This window comes from Nyctereutes procyonoides, unplaced genomic scaffold (assembly GCF_905146905.1).
Source record: "Nyctereutes procyonoides isolate TBG_1078 unplaced genomic scaffold, NYPRO_anot_genome, whole genome shotgun sequence".
NCBI classification, from domain to species: Eukaryota; Metazoa; Chordata; class Mammalia; order Carnivora; family Canidae; genus Nyctereutes; species Nyctereutes procyonoides.
This window is the reverse complement of record NW_026575139.1, coordinates 43970745-43995284: the sequence shown is the minus strand read 5'-3', so window position 1 is coordinate 43995284 and position 24540 is coordinate 43970745. Positions and strand designations below refer to the sequence as shown.

General features: G+C 36.9%; 2 protein-coding genes across 5 annotated transcripts in view; both read right to left on the bottom strand.

The window, feature by feature from the left end:
- TXNDC16 (thioredoxin domain containing 16) overlaps nucleotides 1-24540 on the bottom strand; it is a 130168-nt gene that overhangs the window by 5785 nt on the left and 99843 nt on the right. For 3 of the 4 annotated variants that reach the window (XM_055304179.1, XM_055304177.1, XM_055304178.1), the window contains exons 17-21: nucleotides 19708-19792; nucleotides 17837-17975; nucleotides 13816-13976; nucleotides 10149-10339; nucleotides 7424-7483 (exon numbers count right to left, since the gene is read on the bottom strand). In XM_055304179.1, coding sequence (XP_055160154.1) covers nucleotides 7424-7483; nucleotides 10149-10339; nucleotides 13816-13976; nucleotides 17837-17975; nucleotides 19708-19792 — 636 coding nt within the window. The remainder of the gene's footprint in view (nucleotides 1-7423; nucleotides 7484-10148; nucleotides 10340-13815; nucleotides 13977-17836; nucleotides 17976-19707; nucleotides 19793-24540) is intronic. The other variant, XM_055304180.1, reaches the window with a different exon arrangement.
- Nucleotides 171-3612, bottom strand: LOC129496158 (golgin subfamily A member 2-like). The gene is given in 3 exon segments (XM_055304181.1): nucleotides 171-1040; nucleotides 1043-3115; nucleotides 3118-3612. Coding segments are annotated over 3 exon segments (2949 nt in total). The 5' UTR covers nucleotides 3608-3612; the 3' UTR covers nucleotides 171-654.

The window sequence follows — 24540 nt, the reverse complement described above, 5'->3', positions numbered from 1 at the left end:
CCTCTGTCCTATGCTATCAATAAATAAGTTTCCTCATCCCCAAATATTTAATAGAACTTCCTCCCCATTTGCCAGTTCCAACCTCTGCTATGATACAGGGGGCTGCCCTATCCCCAGAATATACAAAATGTTACACAGGTACAGTATATACACTGGGGAGGGAGCCCCCCCACCCCCCACCAGCTTATGCCTTTGCCTGGCCTGGGTTAGCCCCAACTGTCCTAAGGCCTGGGAGAGTGCTGCCCAGTCATTGAGCTGGACAGGGGGAGCACTTGTTCCCCAAAGTGACTCTGAATAGAGGATGCCTGAGCCCCTCTGAAGGACTGCTTGGTGGGGGTGAGGAGGCCACCAGGGAGCCCCTGCCCCCCAAGAAAGGGAGCCCTCTAAATTATGTTTTTATTGAGCCTCTGGCTCTTTGTTTTTCTGGAACGATGAGTAGTCCAGATAAAGACACAGCCCTTGCCAAGGTGGCAAGAGGTCTGCACCTCTTTGTCTCCCCCCATTAGGAGGCTTTTCACACCCCTCTCAGGGGTCTTATCTTGCTAGTTCAGGGATAAAAGAGTAACTGGGAAGGAATGATAGGGTGGCAGGGACAGGGTGGGAGCAGAGCCCCCGGCCCCACTTCTCCAGGTTTTGCTTGCTGGTGTCAGGCTCTTAGATCACCAGGATTTTCACCTTGGCATTGTCATCAGCCCGGTAGAAGAAGGGGACGCAGGGATTCTTGCTTAAACCTGGGTATGGCTGAGGATTCTGCATCTCCTGCAGAAGCTGCATGATCTGCTGTGCAGTGGGGTTCTCAGGGGCACTGTGGCCTGGTAGGGCCTCTCCCTGAGGAGGTGCCACATTATCATTGTCAGCCAGGCTCACCTCTCGAAGATCACCCTGGCCATTGGCAGCACCAAGCTCTTGGGCTGGGGGTGCTGTAGCAGGCTCTGCTGCGGGGTCCTGGGCAGTTGCCAGGAGCTTGCCCTGCCGTTCATTGTGCTCGCTCACTAGGCATAGCACCAGTTTCTGTAGCTCCAGCAGCTTCATCTTCATGTTTTGTCTTGAGCCAGATGGCTAATGTACTCCTCCTTCTCCCGGTGCCGTTCCTTCAGCACTGCCCTCTGATTCTGGTACAGGGCGATGTATTCTCCAATAGTGTCTGTCTCTCCAGAAAGCTGGATGCAGCAATGCTCCAGCTCCTCCACCCGCTCCTTCAGCTCCACTTTCTCCTGCATGACCTCCAGGAAGCGGCCCTGCAGCTTGTCCATGGCCATCTGGAGGGCCTGGTGGGTCTCCCCAGGCACACTGTCACCACTGGGGGCTGCGGCCTCCTCCTGCACCTGCTGGCCTGGGGCCACCAGGTGAGCCAGACGCTGGCAGCGCAGCTTCTGCTTCTTCAGCTGCCCGTGCAGCCGTGCCTGCTCCTCCTCAGCACTGGCTAAGGCCGAGTTAAAAGATGCCACCATGGCCTCTCGGCTCTCCAGGTTCTCTGGCATGCTCAGCTTTGGCTGGGCAGCCTCCTCTTCCTTCTCCTCACTGTCCAATCCATCTCCTTCCCCAGGCATAGCCATGAGGCTCAGCTGGGCCTGGAGCTGCTGGTTCTGCTGGGTGGCAGATTCCAGGCGTCCCTGGGTCTCCTGTAACTCTTGGAGGGCTTTCTCGGCCGCCACCTTGCCCTAAACTTCCTCATGCTGCAGCCGGTCCATGAGCTGAGTCTGCAGCAGCACCTGCTTGTGCAGCAGCTCCTTGTCGGAAGCCACCTGCTGGTAGGCGGCCATATACTGCTGCAGGTGGCTCATGTACTGGTCCCACTGCTGCTGGAGATTCTGAGCCTCCTGGCTCTTCAGCTCCACCATTTCCTTTAGCTCTCCCAGTTTCTCTTGCAGCTGGCCCAGCTTCTTGGCCAGCTCCTTCTTGACATGCTGCTCCGACTGCAGTGCGGTAGTAATCTCCATGTTCTCGTTGGACAGCTTGACGAAGCCGTTCTGCAGCTCAACTAGCTGCTCCTTGAGCTCGCGGTTCTGTGAGAGCGCACGGCTGATGGTGGTGCAATTGCTCTGCATGCTCTCCAGAATCTGCTTGCGTTCCTCTGCATGCTCCCCCCAGCACTCGGCTGCCCGCTCCAGCTCCAGCAGCCGCTGCTCCTGCTCCCGGTTCAGGGGACTCAAACCTTCGTTGTCTTTCACCTGGGCCTGCACCTGCTCGGCCAGGCTCTCCAGCTCCTTCTGTAGTTGTTCAGTCTCGGCGTGCAGCCGCTGCTGCTCCTCCTCCAAGGGCCTGGCTGGGGGCTCCTGGGCTGGGGGCACCACTATCTAGTTCTTCAGTTCAGCCAAGTTGGCCTCCAACTCCTGCACCTGACTCATGCTGTGCTCCTTCTCTTCCCTCAATCTGTGCATCTGTTCAGACATCTGCTGCATCTTCTGCTGCCAAATGGCATTCTCCTCCTTCAGAGTCTCTGCATACTGTTCTCTCTCCAGCTGCAGTTGTTTTAGTAAATCTCTCAGCTCCCCGACGTGGGCCTCCAGCTGTATCCGCTCTTCCAGGGCCTGGTGTAACTCCTGGCTGCTGTCAGGGCTTTTGGATTGACTAGAAAATTGCTGCAGCAGGAGCTCCGACATCTCCAGCTTCTTTTGCAGCTCCTCCATCCCGAGCTGCATGGCTGCCTTCTCTCTCACCATCACCTAAAGCTTCTCCAGTTCTGAGTTCTGCTGCTTCAGGTCCTCATTGTTTTTGTTGTTTTTATATAACTCCAGCTTGAGGGTGTCTCGCTCTTTGGTTAAGTCCTTGTTGTGCCTGTCCACCTGCTTCTGCTGTGTGGAGACAGCAGACAATGTGCGCTCCAGCTCACTGACACGCTGGTAGGAAGACTGCAGGCGACTAGCAAGATCTTCAGACTCTCCTGCTTTCTGCCTGGCTGCCTGCTGTGTGTGGACCAGGGCTATCTGTAATTCGGTCTTCTCAGACACCAGAATCCCTATGGTCTGAATGTGAACCTGCAGCTGCTCCCTTAGAGACCCCTGCTCCTTCGCAAGCTTCTGTTCAAACTCCTTCTTCTCTTTTTCCAGTTGATCCAGAGTTTCCTGGTTCTGTTGTTTCAATTCCTCTATCTTGCTACTGAGTTGTTTGTTAGATTGCTGGAGTCCAGGGCTAGTGATAGCTCTTGGTACCGGCTCTCTAGATCCTTTATGTTAGCAGAAGATGCCAGGCCCTCCCCATTGATGTAGGATGAAGACTCGGACACAAGACCATTGAGCTGCTGAGAAAGCTGTCGCAGGCTCTCGGTAGAGGACAGACATTTGCTTTCATCTATGAGGATAGGACCATTTTCTGCATCATGGTTCTGATTTGATGTCATGCTGGTGACACGAGGGAGACTAGCACAGGGGGAAGGGACACCGCCAGGTGACACGGTGTCATCAACAGTTGGTGCAGCAGGAGCGGCGCGGTCTTTGGGCGCATCCTCAGGAGAGTGACAATCATTGGAAGTGGTAGTTTCAGGGCTACTGCCATTTTTAATCTTCCTTTTCTTCTTTGCTCCTACACCAGGGCTGTTCTTCTGCGGATACTCCCTCAACTTTTTCTTGGCCGCAGCCAATTTGTTCTGTCGGGTTTCTTCCGACATCCCGGGACAGGCGGGTCCCTCCCTTCTGAGGACAGTCCCAAAAGTTGTTTATCTCCCAACTACTCTGTCCTTCGTATCTTCTTCAATGCAGCCCCTTCTTTACATTTAGCTGTGGAGAGTCTCTTCTGCCAGTCTTCAGGTTGCTTTCTGGTTTTTACACTGATGTGGGGGTTATTTGGTTGTATCTGTGGGATGAGGTGAGCTTTGGATCTTCTTACTTTGTCGTCTTCCCCAGAAGCTTCCCTGGAACTATTTCTTATGAATCATTACAAAAAAAAAAAAAGTTTTTGGGACAAACACATTTATTTATTTATTTAGACAACTATTTCTTTACATTTTAAAGCATTTTGTTTTTGAAACTTTCTTCTTAAATTTGAGTATAGTTGACATACAACTATACTACTACTTACAGGTGTATAACAAACATAATGACTCACTAAGCTTATATGTTATGCTATGCTCACCACAAGTGTAGTTACCATCTGTCACCATACAATTCTATTACTATATCACTGACTATATTCCCTGTGCTGTACCTTTCATCCCTAGGATTTATTCATTCCATAATTGGAAGCCTATATCTCTCACTCCCCTTCGCCTGTTTTGCCCATCCCCACCCATCCCCTACTCTCCAGCAACCTTCAGTTTGTTCTCTGTAGTTATAGGTCTGATTCTGCTTTTTATTTGGTTGTTTTTTTTTTAGATTCTACATTTAGGTGAATTACATGGTATTTGTCTTTCTCAGTCTGTCTTATTTCACTTAGCATAAGTGGTCCATCCATGTTGGTAAGGATGTGGAGAAAAAGAACACTTGTGTACCATTGGTGGGAATGTAAACCGGTATAGCCAATGTGGAAGACAGTATGGAGGTTCCTCAAAAAACTAAAAATAAAAATACTATATGATCCAATAATTCTGCTTCTAGCATTTAACAAAAGAAAACAAAAACACTAATTTGAAAAGATATATGCACCCCTGTGTTTACTGCATTATTATTTACAACAGTGAAGAAATGGATGCAACCAAATGTTCACTCATAGATGTTTTTGAAGTTTTTGGTTATACTTTGCATATACTTTATGAAAACAAGATCTGGGATTATTTTTATAAAATGAAGAATAATTAAAAATTGCTACAGAGTCAACTGTACTACAAAAAGACAGTGATTATATAGTGTCTTAGATGGGCTTCATAGTAGTGAATCTGAACATTATTTTAAAATACTAGTTATTAGAAGAGGAAAACTGGTTTAATCTGATAACATTATATAAGTAAATTAGCCAACTCTTCTCTATTGAGTAGAAAGACTTTACAAAAACATTTTAGAATTTAGGTATCCATTTAAAATGCTATTTTGAGAAATAAATTAAGGGAAATATGCAAAGTAACCTTTAAAAAATAAATTCCAGTGAAAGAATCTCTACACTATTACATGAAAGAAATAATAATAAATGTTGATAAAATACAAACTTGAGCATCTCTCATAAGTCAAATACATACCTTTAAAAGCTTAGGAAACTCATATAAATTCTCATTTCCAGAGGCAGGTTAAAAGCGCCAAAAATCTACATAAATACATATGCAGTTTATCTATACTTGATAATTTCCTCATGTACACTCAATTATATGAAATCCTAGTACATGGTACATCAGAAGGGTATTACATTTAGGCTACAACTATAGTTGAGTGTCTGCCTTTGGCGTAGGTCCCAGTGGTCCCAGGATTGAGTCCTGCATCAGGCTCCCCATGGGGAGTCTGCTCTCCCTCTGCCTATGTCTCTGCCTTTCTGTGTCTCTCATGAATAAATAAATTAAAAATAAATTAAAGGATACATTAAAGTGTCTTCAAGGAAAGTCCAACTTAAAGCATAATGAATATTTAGCATATTTATTTTTTAAGGTAAACACTGCATCCAGTGGTCTGACATGATGGCAAAATGCCCAGAAGTAGGCATCTCAATTCTGCTAATTATTTGTTAAGAAAATTATACAAAGGTCCTAGATGTTTTCAATTGCAAATTAAACTGGACTCTCATCATGTATAAATAATAAATGCTTTATTATCAAATTAGTACTGATAATAATAGCTAATATTTTTTGAACCTTTACTTTGTACCAGGCATTATTCTTTTAATCTTTATAATCCCATGCAGTAAGTATAATTTTTATTCCAATTTTATAAATGAAAATCAAGATCTATGATAGAAAAGTTGAAGGCTAAATGAAAATCTTGAGTAAGAATAGCCAGTGGTCACAATTTCACGTAAATTAATATATGCAGCAAGCATGACAAGGCAGACACACAAGGCACCACAGATTCAGACTTTTCTGGGAGTAGCTACAGCATCTCAGTCTCCAATCTATCTCTTAAAGAGGTGAGAACAGGTCCTGCTGGCACAGAAGACAGGACTCAATAGAAAGAAGTACTGTTCAGTTTGCTTCTTTCCTGCTGCAGAGGCTGCAGGACTAATTTAAGAATAGGAACACTGATACAGATAAATTAATGGAAAACCCTCAAAGATTGAGTTGGCAAAGGCATAAACAGAATTACAATGGAAGATACACCAGTCTCGGGAAACTAAAAAAAAAAAAAATTCTGGTTCTTTCTTCTTGGTAATGATTTGAGTTGAGGAATCAAAGCCCAACAGATGTTCCTTATAGGAAGATCTCTATATGACTAATGAAAATACTTAGGACTTCATACCTTACAAAGTGCCTATACATATATAATTTATACTTGATTTTTAAAATAAGTATGTGACATAGAATAAGAACTATTAATCTCACTTTACAGTTGCAGAGGAAGAAATAAACAAAGACTTGCCTAGAGCCACACCATTAATAATCCAGGGGATAGGATCAGGAGCTCAGGTTTCTGTACCTTTGAACATTACCACCTTTTAATTTTATTTTTTTAATTGAAGTACTGTTGACACACAATATTAGCTTCAGGTATACAACATAATGATTGGCATTATGAAATGATCACTGTATGTCTAGTTACTGTCACCATACAAAAATGGAATATTAACTATATTCCCTAAGATGTACTTTTCATCCCCATGACTTATAACTTTAGTTTGTACCTCTTAATCCCCTTCACGTAGTTTGTCCATCCCTCCCCTCTGAAAACCACTAGTTCTTTCCATGTCTGTTTCTGTTTTGTTCATTTGTTTTGTTTTTTTTTAGATTCCATGTATAACTTGTATCACAGAGTATTTGTGCTCCTCTGTCTTATTTCACTTAGCATAATACTCTCTCCATCCATCTATGTTGTCATGAATGGCAAGATTTTATTCTTTTTTATGGCTGAGCAATATCCCATTGTTTAGTATAATTATCCTATCTTCTTTCCCATTCATCTATCAAAAGACACTTCTGTTGTGTCCATATCTTTGCTCTTGTAGATGACGCTGCAGTAAATATAGGGGTGCATATATCTTTTCAAATTAGTGTTTTAAATTTCTTTGTGTAAATACTCAGAAGTGGGATTATTAAGTTACATGGTATTTCTAATTTCTTAAGGAACCTCCATGATCCTTTCAATACATTTAATTCATTTTGCTAATACTTTGTTAAGAATTTTTACTTCTAGGGGCACCTGGGTGACACGGTTGGTTAAGCATTCAAATCTTGGTTTCAGCTTAGGTTGTGATCTCAGGGTCATGACATCAAGCCCCATGTCAGGCTCCAAGCTCAGTCCAGAGTCTGCTTAAGACTCCACCCTCCCACCCCACTCTGTCTCACTCTCTCTAAATAAAAAAATAAATGTTATTTAAAAATATTTTTATATCTATGTTCATCAGGGATACTTACCTGTAATGTTCTCTTTTTTGTAGTATCTTTGTCTGGTTTTGGTATCCAGGTAATGCTGGCCTTGTAAAATAAATGTGGAAGAATTCTTTTCTCTTGTACTTTTTGGAATAGTTTGAAAAGCATAGGTATTATTCTTTAAATGTTTGGTAGAATTCACCTGTGAGGCCTTATGGTCTATGACTTTTGGGGTTTTTTTTGGAAATTTTTTGATTGCTGGCTCAATTTTGGTAGGAGTAATTGTTTTATTTTAAAGACTTTCTGGTTTTTCCTGATTCAGTCTTGAAGTTTTTAAGTTTCTAGGAATGTATCCTTTTCTTCTGGGTGGTACAATTTTTTAGCACATAGTTTTTCATGGTAGTCTTACAATCCTTTGTACTTCTGTGGGAAGGGATGCAAGGATGGTTTTTGGACAAATGTTCTGTATATATCTGTTAAGTCCATCTGATCTAATATGTCATTTAAAGTCACGTATTGATTTTCAGTCTGGATGTTCTCTACCTATTGATGTAACTGGGGTGTTAAAATCCCCTACAGTATTGTATTACTGTCAATTTCTCCCTTTATGTCTGATAATATTTGCTTATATAATTAGGTGCTCCTATATTGAGTGCCTAGATATTTACAACTGTTATATCTTGTTGGATTGATCCCTTTATGTTTATCACTGTCTTTTGTTATACTCTGTTTTAACGTTTATATTGCCTGATATAAGTACTATTAACCCAGCTTTCTTTTTGTTTCCATTTGCATGAAATATCTTTTCTCATTCTTTCACTTTCCTTCTGTATGTATCTTTAAGTCTGAAGTGAGTCTCTTGTAGGAAGCCAATAGATGGGTCTTGTTTTTTCATCTATTTAGTCACTCTAAGTTTTTTGATTGGAGCATTTAGCCTACTTACATTTAAAGTAATTATTGAGGGGTGCCTGGTTGGCTCAATCAGTAGAGCATGCAACTCTTGATCATGGGCCTCTGAGTTCGAGCTCTGTGTTGGGTGTAGAAATTACTTAAAAATAAAATCTTTAAAAAAATAATAATTGATAAGTATGTACTTCTTGCCATCTTATTAATGGTTTTCTGGTTGTTTTTGTAGTTCTCTGTTCCTTCTCTTGTCCTCTTCCCTTGTGATTTGGTAATTTTCTTTAGTGTTTTGTTTGGATTCCTTTCTCTTCATTTTTTGAGTATCTATTTTAGATTTTTGGTTTGTGGTCATCATGAGGTTTATATATAACAGATCATGTATATGGCAGTACTATTCATAAGAGCCAAAAAGTGGAGACAACCTAAATGTCCAACTGATGGAAAAACAAATGTGGTATATCCAAACAATGAAAAATTACTCATCCATAAAAAGGAATGAACTATTGATTTATGTTATAACATCAATGATCCTTAAAAACCTGTACTGATTGAAAAAGCCAGATCCAAAGGCCACATATTATATGATTCCATTTATATAAATTGTCCAGGATAGGCAAATCTACAGAGACATAAAATATATTGTCTGGGGAAAGAGGGAAGGGAGAAGGAGTGACTGCTAATAGGTAAGGGGGGTTCTTTTTGAGGTGATGAAAATGTTCTGGAATTCAATAGTGGCAATGGTTATGCAATCTTGTAAATATACTAAAACTAGTGAATTATACATTTTAAAAGGATGAATTTTATGGTATGTGAATTATATTTCAATATAAAAATATCATCCATAAAAAAAATATCATCCATAGGCAAGTTAAACATAAACATAGTTAAAACTGCCTAACTTAACAGAAATGAAGTTCCCACACCTGGGAAGAACAGGTGTGCTGCAATGATTGACACTTAAATTAAGTACCTGATCACATATACACAAATATACATAATGACTTATTCACAATATGCAAGCTGGCTGAGACAATATAATAATGAATTGGAATTTGTACACAAGTACTGTATGTATATATAGATACACTCATATTTATGTACTCACACACACACACACACACACACACACTGTATTTCAAGACACTGTCATGGAACAATGTCAAAATATAATATAGTTCATCTGGTATCCAATAACAAAATCCTTGGTAGTATCTTAACAGATTTTTTCATTACATCAAATTTCAAACTATTTTCTCCATATACTAATAATCTAGGTTATTACATGTTAACTTATTTAAATTATAGTAACAGGTTTATTATAATTGTAAATGAATTAACATATACATTTGTACCACAGATATAAATTCACGTATGTTTTAGAAAAGTAGAGACTATGACATATCATAAGCCAGCATCATAAACTGACCAAGATCTATTTTCTTATAATAGAGTGAAAGAGATGCAGGTTGGAATTAAAGCTTCCTCATTTACTGGTTAATCATTTGATTTTGAACTAGTTACCTAACTCTTCTACAGGTAACAATACTTCCTATGACTTTTAGGAGAATTAAGTGATTAACATGTATTAACTCATTTAACATTGTGCTAGACACCTATCAAGCATTCAATAAATGTTAGTTATTACTATCATTAAATTTAATAAAATGTAATGTAATGGTACTTATTTTCTTGGGGTAATAAATACTTACCACAAAGAAAATTGTTCCATGGACAATGCTATAAGATATTAATATTTAGGATACTTACAAACATTATGATTCAACTCATTCTAGCATATATTAGCTATAATTCAAGTTTAAAAATCTATGAAAATACATAACTGGGTATATTAAAACAGAAAACTTACTGATATGATTCTCAAGTCCTGCTTCTAGTTTCTTAAGCCACAATAAAAGGTTTTGTTCAGTGATAGCCTGGTCTGAAGGAAATGCAAATACTTGGCCACCTGAATGTAGATTGACCACAACAAGAAGAGGAAGGGGAGGCATAGTATCAAAATATGACTGCAAGATTCCTCTTCCCACAGGAGTATTCTTTCTGCAAAAGGGAACAACAGAACGCATTAGTATTTCTTTCTATAACAAAATTATGAATACAACAATTCGTAGAACATTAAACTTTAATTATAATATCATACCATTATTTTATAAAAAGATATCCTAAAAACCAGGAGGTCTAGAACTATGTTATTAGTAATGAAGTTCTTAATGAGTTTGACATGGGCACTGTGTTTCTCTTAGGGGAAAAAAAAAGGTAGCCAGTGACTATTTTCATGAAAACCAGTCATAGTTCAAAGGTTTGTCAATTTGGGTTTGATATAATCAATAGATTCCTCCCAAAGTTGAGCTAAGTATCTGATCACATGTCAACAAAAATTAAATGGATACAAACTATAAAATAAAAAGATACTTATAACAAGTACCTCTCCAAATAAAGTTTTTCCTCAGGATAAAAGAATAAAACATTAAAAAATTTATAAATAAAATATTTTTAAAAATTTTTAAACATATATTTATTTTTTATTTTTTCAAATAAAAACATTTTTAAAAGTTATGGTCAGCCTTCTAGGAGCCACCACTCTTCCTCTTCCCCTAAGCAGCCTGAGATGACCTCTAAAAATGGTTAGCTATTTGTTCGAGCCAGAAAACCCTACAAAAATCATGCAAATCGAGAGGTTCAAATCTTCATGTTCACTTTAAGAACACATGTGAAACTGCCCAGGCCATCAAGGGTATGCATATTTGAAAAGCCACCAAGTACATGAAAGATGTCACTTTGCAGCAGTGTGTGCCATTCCATCACTACAGTGGTAGAGTTGGTAGGTGTGCCCAGGCCAAATAGTGGGGCTGGACACAGGGTCAGTGGCTGAAGAAGAGTGCTGAATTTTTACTGCACATGTTTAAGAATGCAGAGAGTAATGCTGAACTTAACGGTTTAGATGTAGATTCTCTGGCCATTGAGCACATCCAAGTGAACAAAGCCCCCAAGATGCAGTGTAGAACTTACAGAGCTCATGGCCAGATCCACCCACATATGAGTTCTCCCAGTCACATCAAGATGGTCCTTACTGAAAATGAGCAGATTGTTCTGAAACCAGAAGGGGAGGCTGCACAGAAGAGAAAGATATCCCAGAAGAAACTAAAGAAACAAAAACTTACGGCCTGGGAGTAAATTCCGCATAGAATAAATGCAAATAAAAAGTCAAAAATAATTAAAAAAATAAAAGTTATATCATACATGGAAACCATAACTTTTAAGATACTTAGCTTTCCAGGGCAGCCCAGGTGGCTCAGTGGGTTAGCACCGCCTTCAGCCCAGGGCGTGATCCTGGGGACCTGGGATTCAGTCCCATGTCAGGCTCCCTGCATGGAGCCTGCTTCTCCCTCTCTCTGTGTCTCTGCCTCTCTCTCGCTCGCTCTCTCTCTTTCTGTGTGTGTCTCTCCCATGAATAAATAAATAAAATCTTTAAAAAAAAAAGATACTTAACTTTCCTAAAACAGCACATTCCACATTATGGAAAATACTGTTTTACTCTGAGATACCTACAAAGATAAGTACCCTGGGAAATTTTTGTTTTAAGCAGTAGTAGTGAACTCTTCACAGGAAAAAAAAAAAAAAAGCATGTCACCTCATTCTTATAATTTTTCAAATGAATTAAAAATGTCTTTCATCTGATGAATTTGAACAATGGGTAGTGTGTGTTTATGTAAACTGTGTTCACAGACATTAAATGTAACACAAGCTATAAATATAGAAAGCATAACAGAAAATATTGTTGGTGAACGCACTGGAAACTATCTGTAACATTTAAGGCTGCATTTGAAAAATATAAAAGTAGAGGAAATGGAGCTGAAGAAAAAATGCCAAATATCACAATGTTTATTTTTTATGTATTTGCCTCAATGGACAACAATTACTTTTAAAATCAGAAAAATTACTACTTCTTATTTGTATGACAACCAAAAGGAAAGGCAACATAAGTTAAACAAGTGGACTATATCAAATTAAAAAGCTTCTGCATAGCAAAGGAAACCAACTAAATGAAAAGGCAACCTTTGGAATGAGAGAAGATATCTGCAAATCATATATCTGATAGGTTATCCAAAATAACCAAAGAATTCACACGTAATAGCAAACACAAACAATCCAATTAAAAAATGGGCAGAGACATTTTTACAAAGAAGACCTACAGGTGGCCAAGAAGTACATGAAATAATGCTCAACATCACTAACTAGGTAATGCAAAACAAAATCACAGTGAGATACCACCTCAACCCTGTTAAAATGGCTAGTATCAAAAAGACGAAAGATAACAAGTGCTGGTAAGGATGTAAAAAAAAGGGAACCCTTGTGCACTGTTCGTGAGAATGTAAATTGGTGCAGCCACTGTGGAAAGCAGCAGGGTGGTTCCTCAAAACACTGAATTAAAACTACCATATGATTCAGCAATCCTACTTCTGAGTATATACATAAAGGAGATGAAAACAAGACATTGAATGGATCGATGCACTCCCATGTTTGTGGTAGCATTACTTGCAACAGCCAAGATATGGAAACAACCTAAGTATCTGTCAAGAGATGAATGGATAAAGAAGATGTGGTACATAAACAACAGAACATTATTCAGCCATAAGATGAAGAAAATCCTGCCACTTGCTAACAAGGATGGACTCTGAAGACACAAATTATGCCAAGTGAATTAAGCCCCCCAGACAGAGAAAGACAAATACTGCATGGTATCACTTATGTGATTAAAAAAAAAAAAAGTCAAACTCACAGAAACATAATAGAAAAGTGGTTGCCAGGGACTCAGGGTTGGGGGAAGTAGGAAGAGGTTGGGAAAAGGAAACAAACTTTCAGCTATAAGGTGAATAAATAAGGTCTGAGGATCTAATGAATAACATGGTGACCATGGTGACTATAGTTGAGAATGCTATGAAATTGAAATTTGCTAAGAGAGTAGAACTTAAATGTTCTTACTCCCTCCCCCAAATCATATATGTATAAATACATGTATTTTATAATAGGAGGTAATAAATATATTAGATGGGGGAATCCTTCCACAATGGATACAGGTACTACAATGTATACTTTAAATAAATATCTTAGAATTTTGTCAATTATACCTATATACATCTAAAAATATATTGAGTAAAATAAAAAAAATTATTGTAGTATGCAATTCAATCTAAAACAAGGTCATCTGGGACACCTGGGTGGCTCAGCGGTTGATCACACCCACATCTGTCCCACATCAGGCTCCCTGCATGGAGCCTGCTTCTCTCTCTGCCTGTGTCTCTGCCTCTCTCTCTCTCTCTCTCTCATGAATAAATAAAATATTTTTTAAAAAATAAGATCATCTTAGATCACATGAGAAAGTTTAGTTACTAAAACATCATGATAACATATACACTGGTCCATAATATTAACTCCAAAGATATAAAGAGTTTAATTTCCTAATGAAATGTAATCATTATAGCGATTTACATATTAAAAAATAAAAATATACTTACAGATTTAACCAGCAAGGGGTAAGTGAATCCAAGTGTTTCTCTTTTACCAGCATCAATATTGCTTTTTTATATTGAGGATTTATGCTGCCATCACTGAATAAAATAAGTAATGGTTTCTGAAGTCTTAAATAAATGGGAAGATTTTCCACAGCGATTTCTGGCTGTTAAAAAAAAAAAAATCAACATGCTGAATGATGATGCATAAAATAGAAAATGTTCAAATCACTCATGCAATTTTAGTTGTAAAGTATAATTCAAACATATCTTAAGTGGAGATTTAGCTAATAACTATGAATTTCAAGAGCTTTTTAGGCTTACTTTATCTTAATGAGTTATTTCCAAAATAAAGTTAATTTGAAAATAAACGAGTTCCCTGTTTTACAAGGATGTAATGCTTCTAATAATTTCTTATGCTAAAATCTGGACCAGATTAGCCAACATATATATGACAAACAAAACTCTTATTGTATCTAACATAAAATTTTTGGAAAAAAAAATGCTGAGCTTCAAAGATATAATCTTTCAATATCTATGATTACTTAAAATAAAAATCTTACTTTGTTTCAATGTTATGGATTTTAGCTTAACTAATATAATCAAAAACATGTTTTAACAAAAATATCAGTCCACTTCTTTTCAGTTTAAGCTAAAATACCAAACTCTGGCATGTACTTTTCCTTATTTAGTCCTCAAAGTCACTTTCCTCTGCCAGTTTTCATTTTTCTTCTAATTCTTTCTCTTTCACACTCAAAATCCTCCTCTCACACCTTCCTCTTTCAGGACTTAAATCTTAGATCCCCTCTTCTCCAAATTTCCCTATACTGTCTTCTTATATTGTTATCTTTAATCTTCTACATGAGTTACGTCTCCTTTCTAAAACTGACAGATTTGGGTTCCCTGGGTGGCTCAGCGGTTTAGCACCTGCCTTTGGTCCAAGGCATGATCCTGGAGTCCCGGGATCAAGTCTTGCGTCAGGCTCCCGGCATGGAGCCTGCTTCTCCCTGTGTCTCTGCTGCGCCCCCCCCCCCGTATGTGTGTGTCTGCGCCTCTCTTTCTCTCTGTCTCTCTCTTTCTCTATGTCTATCATGAATAAATAAATAAAATCTTAAGAAAAAAAAATAAAATTGACAGATCTCATCAGGCCAGCTGATCTCCTCACTCTGAGCAGATCGGAAACATTAGGGAAAATGGAGCCACCACTACAAAGTTCAAAACGTTATACTGGGTTTTGAATCAAAAAGAAGTAAGATATTTTCCCTGCCCTCAAAGAGCTCATATTCAAAAGAGGAGATAGGTATATAAACTGCTGTGATCCAAGAAAATTTAATGTTTGACAATAAAATTAAGCTAAAAAAAAAACAAAGTAGGGGAGCTCATGGATGATGATATTTGATCTGGCCTTGGGCAAGAAATACGATCTTGACAGAAGAAAGTAAGTGCTAGAGCCAGGATTCTAGATATATAGGGAGCGTCGTGGGGACAGGCAGAGAACTGTGAAGGCATACATGCCATCTGGGAACAGTGGGAGTGAAGTATGCCAGACTTAGGCATGCAAGAGGCAAATGTGGCTGTAACTCCAGATGGGAAAAATGCCTTGATAGGTCTTCTAGCTCCCAGGACTACTGAGAAGATCTGGTATCAAATGAGTGGCACGGTTATGCCTGTTTTAGAAAGATGACTAACTAGAGTATGAACCTGTGAAAGAACAGACCAGTGACAAGCATTTCAAGGAAGAAAGACCAAGAGTTCTGTGAGTTGAGGAGGAAAGATCAGAAATTCAGATTTAGGAATTATCAGTTGGTATATTGATGGTAGAAATTATGGTTAAATTGGATAAAATTTCCCAAAGAAAGGACAGCAAATGAAGAAAAAGATTGAAGGCTGAAGATGGAATTCTAGAGTGTCCAGAGGGTTGACAGAGGTATCTGGAGAGGACTGAATTGCAAAAGCCAGAGGAACAGAGAATTTTGAGAAGAAAAAGCATTGCCTATAGTTTTGGTTGCTACTTACAGAAAAGGTCATCAAACATGATAATTGAAGGTGTCCTTTGGCTACTTGAGTATACAAAAGGCTGTAAGTTATCCATAATAAAAGCATAAACAAAGGAACTTAATATATCTGAGAAAAGTGCTAGAACTCTTTGTTAGGAAGTATGTTTACATGTGACAGCCTTGGATAGATCATTGCTTATGTAGTTAATTATTATGTATTTAAGATTTATCATCACATTAATTAAAATAAAAATTAGATGCCACGTAAAAAATGTTTACTATCTGGTCACCCATTTCTCCTTCCTATCCAGATGAAAAACCAAAGTCTTTCTAGGACCTTACTTAGTGCAGGCCAGATGAAGTTGCAGCTGGCTGGCTGCTACAAACTCTAGGCTTAAATCTCCAACAGACAGCTTTAAGAAATTTAATAACCACTTCAGGGTTTTAGAATTTATGAAAAGGTCATAAACTAAAAGCAAAACAATTTTTATTATAGCTGTTTGGTTTTTAGTTGAACGCTGCAAACCAAAACACTATAAACTGAAAACACTGCCACAAAGCTTAACTATAAACAGAGTAAAATGTTCCAATCTCTTCTCATACAAAACAGGACCAGGTAGCAGCCTTAAATGTGTGTTTGCCCTTTGGACTAGCAATTCAAATTCTGTGAATTTACCATGAGTATGTAATCATGGAAACACCCAAAGATTATACACAAGGTTGGTCCCTGAGTAAAACTAAATACAACTTAAATATTCATCAACAGGAGATTAAATGAATTGTGAGGGGTTTTAGTGCAACAAAATATTATGTGGATATTAAAAAACTAATATGTGTATCTTCATTTCATGATGGAAATATCCCTTAATATAAAAAAGACAATCACATATATACACATGGATTTTTTTTTTAAGTTTGGGAAACTATTTCCCCCAATTTAAATTTGGTCAAAGAGGTTACAGTTGATTCCAATTTTCTTCTCTTTTGGTTCTTTGTATTATATGGGAAAAGAAAGGTAAAAGGCTTATAATAATTTTAAAAATATTAAACTATGTCTGTGGCTAAGGAAATACTAATTGAATAACATGTCATTAAATATAAAAACGTTACCTTAATAATTTGGAAAACTACATCCTGAAAATATTAATGATTTGATTAATCATAACCTGTAACTTTAATGGGAAGAAGGGAGGGAACAGAACCAAAGTCATAAAAAGATTTAATAAAGACTACAGCCATTAATTTGAGCCTAAAATGTAATGTTATTTTGATCATCATGGCAAGAAACATAACAACAGGAGGATGTTCATTCAGTATTTATAGTTGATAATAATGATTCTTATGTCACTTTAGAAAAACAGAAAAGCATACATTTATAAATGCTAGCTATGTTTAATATAAATGCAAAAACAAATGAAATTGAGAAATACAAGTTACAGTTGTTATACCCTTGAATTCACTATTTTCAAAAGAAGCAATGGAAAAGGTTTTTTATAACACACCATTTTGTTCTAGAACTGTATAAGTAAGAATACACACTCACATTTGTTGAACGCTCACCAGGGACCAAACATGACAAAGAACACCATACACATCTCTCTTAGTCTTCACAATTAAGTCTCTGCAGCAGGTGCCCTGCATCTTACTCATACCGAAAGTAAGGCACAGAGACATTAACAAAGAGCCAGTAAGCAATCAGGCGAGGATCTGAAGCTGAGTAGTCTGACTTTCCAGAGTCCGTTTGCTTTATATATACCAAGTTTCAGCCTACATTAAGTACTTCAACTGGCCATCAATTACACTAGTCTCAGCAGTAAAAATAATCCAAAGACATGTAAACTTTTGGCAGTGGACTAGAAAAGCTGTATGCACAATGAGTGAACAATAAAACAGGGCAACCCAATGAATCTTCAGCTCACAAAACATCATGGTCTGTGCTGACAAAAGCTGGAAAATGGTATATTAAAAGACTATTTTTAACTGGTCTAGATTTTATTTCAAATAACATCCTAATTATAAAATATACTCACAAATGTTTCCAGTAATGCATTTGTTGTTATTTGAATTATGTCTTGTGCATGGGAGTTAGCTAATGGAATGCTCTCTATTTTGCCTTCTTTGTGTCTGGACAGCAGCAGGGCTGGAAGGGTTGCAGCATACTTATCTGACCTATGGAGAAATGTGGTATTAAGATTTCCAATAAAATATAGCAGGTCATCAAAAACATAAACAATTAGGCCAAGAGGTCAGAGTGGGAAGCAGCAAATGGGGAAGACCTAATGCTAAAGAAAGGAACTCAATTTCCAGGCAAACTTATCTTCTCTGTGAGGCTATCTGAGAAGTTCAGGAGCCTTGACAACCTAGATTAAAAGAAAGCAACAGATAATAATCTAGCTAAATTTTTTTTCCTCCAATTTAGCCATCAAGAAAATTTCTAGATAGGATTAGAACATAGTGCATGATTCTCAACCTTTTTGGACTGCTCATTATAGTGCTGAGCAAGGAGACAAGCATTCACTAGAAACCTATTATTTTCCAGGAACTCTTTCAGGTGCCATTATTATTCATTTAATCATCAGACCAGCCCTATAATGAGGCCACTATCACCTGCATTTTATAGATGAGGAAACCAAAACTCATAGAGTGATAGATGGCAGAGATAGGATTCAAACTGAGGTGCCCCAGATACAAAGTCTATGTCTTTCTGCTGTAACCAAGCCCAAATCTCCTCCTTCTTACTTTTGCTAATGAAAAACAGAAATCATGAAATTAAATAGAAAAAAATGCTTCGTGTCAAATGACCAGTGAGGTAGTCACATTAATATCACGAAAAATCTCAACTGATGCTACAACAAAGTACAGACATTATAATACTATGAAGCATTAGTAGTCTAATCTTCAAATTACCTGGCAGACTCTTAGGTATCAGTTCTTTATATATAAAATATACTCTGAAAATTACTGGTCTAGCTCTTTGGATCAGAGCTAAACGCACAATGACAGCAGAGTAGAAGATAGTGGGCAACTGTCCATGTGTCAGGTGAATAGGTCTCATATTTTCTAAAGATCTAGATCACTATTTTCAAAAGTCCCAGATTTCATGGATAGAAATGGAGCTTAGTCATCAAGTGCATATGTCACCAGTGTTCAGGACGAAAGATTTAAGCTCAGAAATCACAATTAGGAATATTATAGTCAGAAGGTAAGCAAGACAAATTATTGGGGTGCACCAACTCCACTTGCACTGAAAATAAGTCATTAATGCAGAATGTGATTTACATATTTACATATATATTACATATATGCATGTTATATATTTACATATATTTACATATATTAGTATGTATTAATAATCTCCAAATTTTCAGTTCAGTACTTCATTCTGAAGCAACTGCAATATTTGGTAGTTCACAAGAGTCCCACATTCTATAGTAAAGCAACTTAAATGGCAAAAAAAAAAAAAAAAAAGCACTGATTAAGTTGTATGTTTGCTTGCAATAACTTAAAATTGGGTAGAACTCCCAGGTATAGTTATATCACCTAAAACTCTGGTAGGAATATGAGAAAATGCTGATTTTTATACATACCTTGGTGGCAAATCAAAACCCAGACACTCAAGAAGTAACATTCCCCAAACTATGATTAATTCCAAAGAACCAAAACAGCAGATAATAGAACCCAAAGAGAAAATTTTTTATAGGAAGATGAAATAATATGAATCCAAGGTTGCCCCTCTAGGGACTCTAGCCTAAAGCAAAAGAATATCTAAAAATTCTAAATAGCCAGGTGGTACTTCCCAAAGTTATAATGCTGACCTATTTTCTTTCATCGACTGTGTAAAGACAAGCAATATATTACTTTGCAAACTTCTTCCTTTCTAAAATTAGACCAATTAACTTACAGTATCAAAACATCTTCTTCAGAATAAATCCCAGTGATAACATATCCTTGTAGGTAGTTTCCTGCTTCAGTGAAATCTTCTTTTGCTACAAATACATAGACAAGACAAACATTTGAAATCTTTAAAGTTATGTGTGCTATTCAACTGATGAACAGATTTATAAATGGTTGTGATTTATTATTAATTATAAAGATAAATATTTACTGGTAGATCTTATAGAACTTAGTGGTTCTAAAATAAAGCTGTGCTCTTTATGACATTTGATTACTGCAGAAATGTAAATTGATACAATGCAATTATGATTCCCTAAACAAATATACTCTAAATATGATTTATCAGATTTATAGCATTCTAATCATACAGAGTTACTAATAAAGACTTACTGCTTTTTAATATACTCCTAAGGTAAGATAAGTGGAGATAGCTATCCTATACACAGCCTGGAAAGAGAATCAGGTATATGAAACGATGCACACGTTATCATCACAAAATCTAAAAGTGCCTACATACACAGAAAAAATAGAAGACTAGAAATTCTAGTCCTTTAACAGTATCTCTGCAGGATCCTGCAATTAGGGATTTGTGTCTTTTTATATTTCCTGTATTTTCTGTAATGTGTTTTTGTTACCTTTGAACTTTGATTAATTTGTGTATCAGTCTTTTCTCATTTGTTAGGTTATGGATATTAAAATATTACTTCTGTAGTTTTCTGAATACATTTTCATAAGTAATAGTATATCCTGGATCATGTTAATGACTATTTTATAACCAAGAAGCAAGTCTGAATTAAATAGTCATAGATTAATGAGACAAGAACCGATGTAAACCTATATAAATGGTATATTCTTGTCAAGTGAAGGCAAATGATAACTCAGTTCACGGCATGGAAGATTCGTGGCAGTTCAAACAGAAAACTAATGATGGAAGAATTGAATCATACAGCACCTAGTACTCTAGACATGCTGAACCCAAAAGATCTGTACCTAAGTAGTCAGTACTATATTCATGGGTGAGCATCAGCACTGTTACCATTCAGTAACCACAAGGTTATATTCCTTAAAAAGGATGCATATTTTTCACAAGATTAAGAAACACTGCAGGAAAGCCAATCTACTAAGTGGCACAGTCAGTAAGTAGGCAGCACTGAGACCTCATTTATAATCATGAATTTAACGTGAAACTATTACCCCATGAAAATATTTTCCTTAGCCTGTGTTACCCAAAGCAGAAAAGATTCATAAGAAAAGTAAACAACTAAAGGGATGCCTGGGTGTTTCAGTTGGCTAAGCCATCTGACTCTTGATTTCGGCTCAGGTTATGATCTCAGGGTTGTGAGATCAAGCCCCATGTTGTGCTCAGTGCTGGACATGGAGTCTGCTTAGGATTCTCCCTCTCCCTCTGCCTGTCCCCTCAAAAGAGAGAGAGAGAGAGAGAGAGAGAGAGAGAGAGAGAGAGAGAGAAAGAAGAGAAGAAAATAAACAATTAGAAAGCACTGTGTCCTATACTTTCATTTCTAAGAGAAAATAGTACTAAATCTGGTCAATAATAGATGATCATTACCTAAAGCAATGACATAATGGATTCTGTTTCAGGTTCTTTTCTTTTTTGATAAATAACAGTGAAAAAATTACACTATTTCCATATAATTTCATTATACAGAAGCCTCTCTATTCATGAATATGTTTGTTAAAAAGGTCTTCATAAATCCACTTGTTCATAAATCCACTTGTTCATAAATCTTATTACTTGTACAATGGAAGCATTTAAACTGTAGACCTCAGATACATACCCATTTCCACTAAATCAGACTGTCAATTTTCCTCTGAACATTTCCTCCTTGGTGAAAACTACATATATGTCATAATACACTGCAACCCCAAGTATAAGAAAATAATCAGTTAATCTAAATAAAAAGGTTTTTAAATCACAACAAATATATTTGGGACATAATACTAATGGTGACCTACAAGACTTAGTTGTGTAACTATCAACATGTTTTAACTGCATAAAATAAATACATTAATTTAACAATACTACTTCCCCCCCCCGCTATCATGTTACTGAATCCTTACATTTATACACACACATATTTACACATACTATACATACATCTATTTTTTAGTTCTACCAACAAAGGAGTTAAGAAGCAAGAATGCTCCAGTAATTAAAAGCAAACTCCTAGATCTTGGTTTCTAAATTCAGTGTCCCACTAAAAGGAACATAGACTCTTGTTTGAGAACTGATTCCAAGAATGAGACTGGGAACATTTTGTGCCAAAAGGACAAAGTCAGAGAATGATGGAGACATGTCAAAAGGACACGGGAATCATACTGAAGGGGCTCCCACTGACCAAATCTGGGACTTTAGTAAATGAATGATAGTAACTAATTATGACCCACTGAATAAAATAAGGACTCAGGTGTCCATACTGAAAAACAAACGAGAAGGAAAAGTTACAGTAGTATGTGAACTATATTAGTATGTATATAGAAGGAATAAGTAGTTAGAAATTTTCGATTTGGCAACCATTATAGCTCTTTCAAGTAATGGACTCTAAAACTGGAGTGCAAAAGAAAGCATAATGAGAAACAGGACATTTTCAGAGTTTTAAATTCTATCCCCACAAGATATTTATTAATTACAAAGGAAAAAAAAGTATCTTTCAAGTAAGATACAACATTGTACAAAGACATTTTAGCCCTCCTGGAATCCACATTATATTAATCTTTAAGTCATTAGAATCTACATGAACAATAAATCAATATCTGATACAAAATAATTGCTCAGTATATGTTACTGGTTAGCTCTTATAAATAAAACACACATACGTAAAAATGTTAATGAATTCATAATAATAGCCTTTTATTGTTAAACATTTTATCATTCAATAGATGTTGAAAGTAGAGTAAATACCACATGAACATCTGCCAAAAACAAAAACAAAAAAGAGGAGGTTCTAATACCTGACTGAAAAGTCTGGGAACAATCAATTTAGTAAAAAAAAAAAAAAAAAAAAAAAAAAAAGCATCCTATCCAGATTACATCATTCTGGCACACCAGAAAAATCTCTATGTTGTTTGATATTATCCTTTTTTAAAAAACTATTCATTTGAGAGAGAGAGAGCACTCATGCATGCACACATGTGAGTAGAGGGAGGCAGAAGGGGAAGAGGTGGGTGAGAGAGACTCCAAGCTGTGCACAGAGCCTGATGGAGGGCTCCATCTCATGACCCTGAGATCATAACCTGAGCCAAAACCAAGAGTCAGGTGCTTAAAACCAACTGAGCCACCCAGGTGCCTTATACTTTTGACCTTTGTTGAGAGATAATTATGTGTAAATCTTATCATTTGTATAGAACTATCATAAAGTATACTGTTCCCTATGGTGATCTCATATATATATATATATATATATATATATATATATATATATATATATATATATAAAGAAAAATCCCTCTCTGCATTTACAATCAGGGAAAAGTTTTCTCTGTGGGTGAGTCAGCATCCTAACTTTTATGTTCCCATTTATTATATGATGATGACAAGACAGCAAAAATTTCATCTTCCTGTTTCCGACTGCTGCCAGATTGCTTAGGGTTAAGTTTTATGATCAAGCACTGGGTGTTATACTATATGTTGGCATATCAAACTTCAATAAAAAAATACAAAAAAAATAGAAAAATGTAAAAAATATTTGAAAGAGAAATACATAATGCAAAAAAATTAAAGGTCAGCAATAATGATAATGAGTCTGTAATATGAGACTATAGAGGCTCATATAGAAAAAAAGGTAACAGAAGAAATTAAAAGCAGTCATAAGGAGTCAAAATCATTGAAGAGGTCTTTAATCTTATAGATTCTAATATATATATTATATATTATATTATTTATATTATATATATATATAATCTTATAGATTCATATATATATATATATATATTATTTTTTTTTTTTTAAAGAACATCTTCTCTAGCTCTGGGGAAAATAAAACCAAAAGAAGCATACTCCATGTAGACCAAAATAACTAAAGAAATACTAGTGAAGCATAAAACAAGCAACAAAAACACAAATAAGTTTAGACAATATGTATGTATAAATGATTAAAGTTTAGCTGGAAGAGCCAACAGGCAAAAAAAAAAAAAAAAAAGATAAGAAAATGTATAAAATACAATCAAGAGAGTTGACTCAATTACATATTCAACATGTATTATAAACCTAATAGATTAGAGGGGTGCCTGGGTGCCTCAGTAAGTGTCTAACTCTTGATTTCACCTCAGGTCATGATCTCAGAGTCCTGGGATCAAGCCCATTGTCAGAGTCTGCACTCAGTGCAGAGTCTGCTTGTCTCTCTTCCTCCCTCTGCCCCTCCCCCTGCTCAGTCTCACTCTCTAAAATAAATATATAAATCTTTAAAATAAAAACTAACAGATTAGGCATCAACAGGGAGATAAAAGTGAATAAAATAGAAAACATCTGGATAGCCCTGGTGGCTCAGCGGTTTAGTGCCACCTTCAGCCCAGGGCGTGACCCTGGAAACCCGGGATTGAGTCCCACATCAGGCTTCCTGCATGGAGCCTGCTTCTTCCTCTGCCTGGGACTCTCTCTCTCCTCTCTCTCTCTCTCTCTCTTTCTCTCTCCCTCTTTGTTTCTCTCATGAATAAATAAATAAAATCTTTAAAAAAAACATTTAAACAGATTATATACACACATACAGACAGACATGGATTTAATATGGTGATGATAGAATGAACTATTCAGACAAAAATAAAGTTGGCCCCTAAACTCATACCATGCACAAAAATTCTAAATACTTAAAAACTTATATAAAAA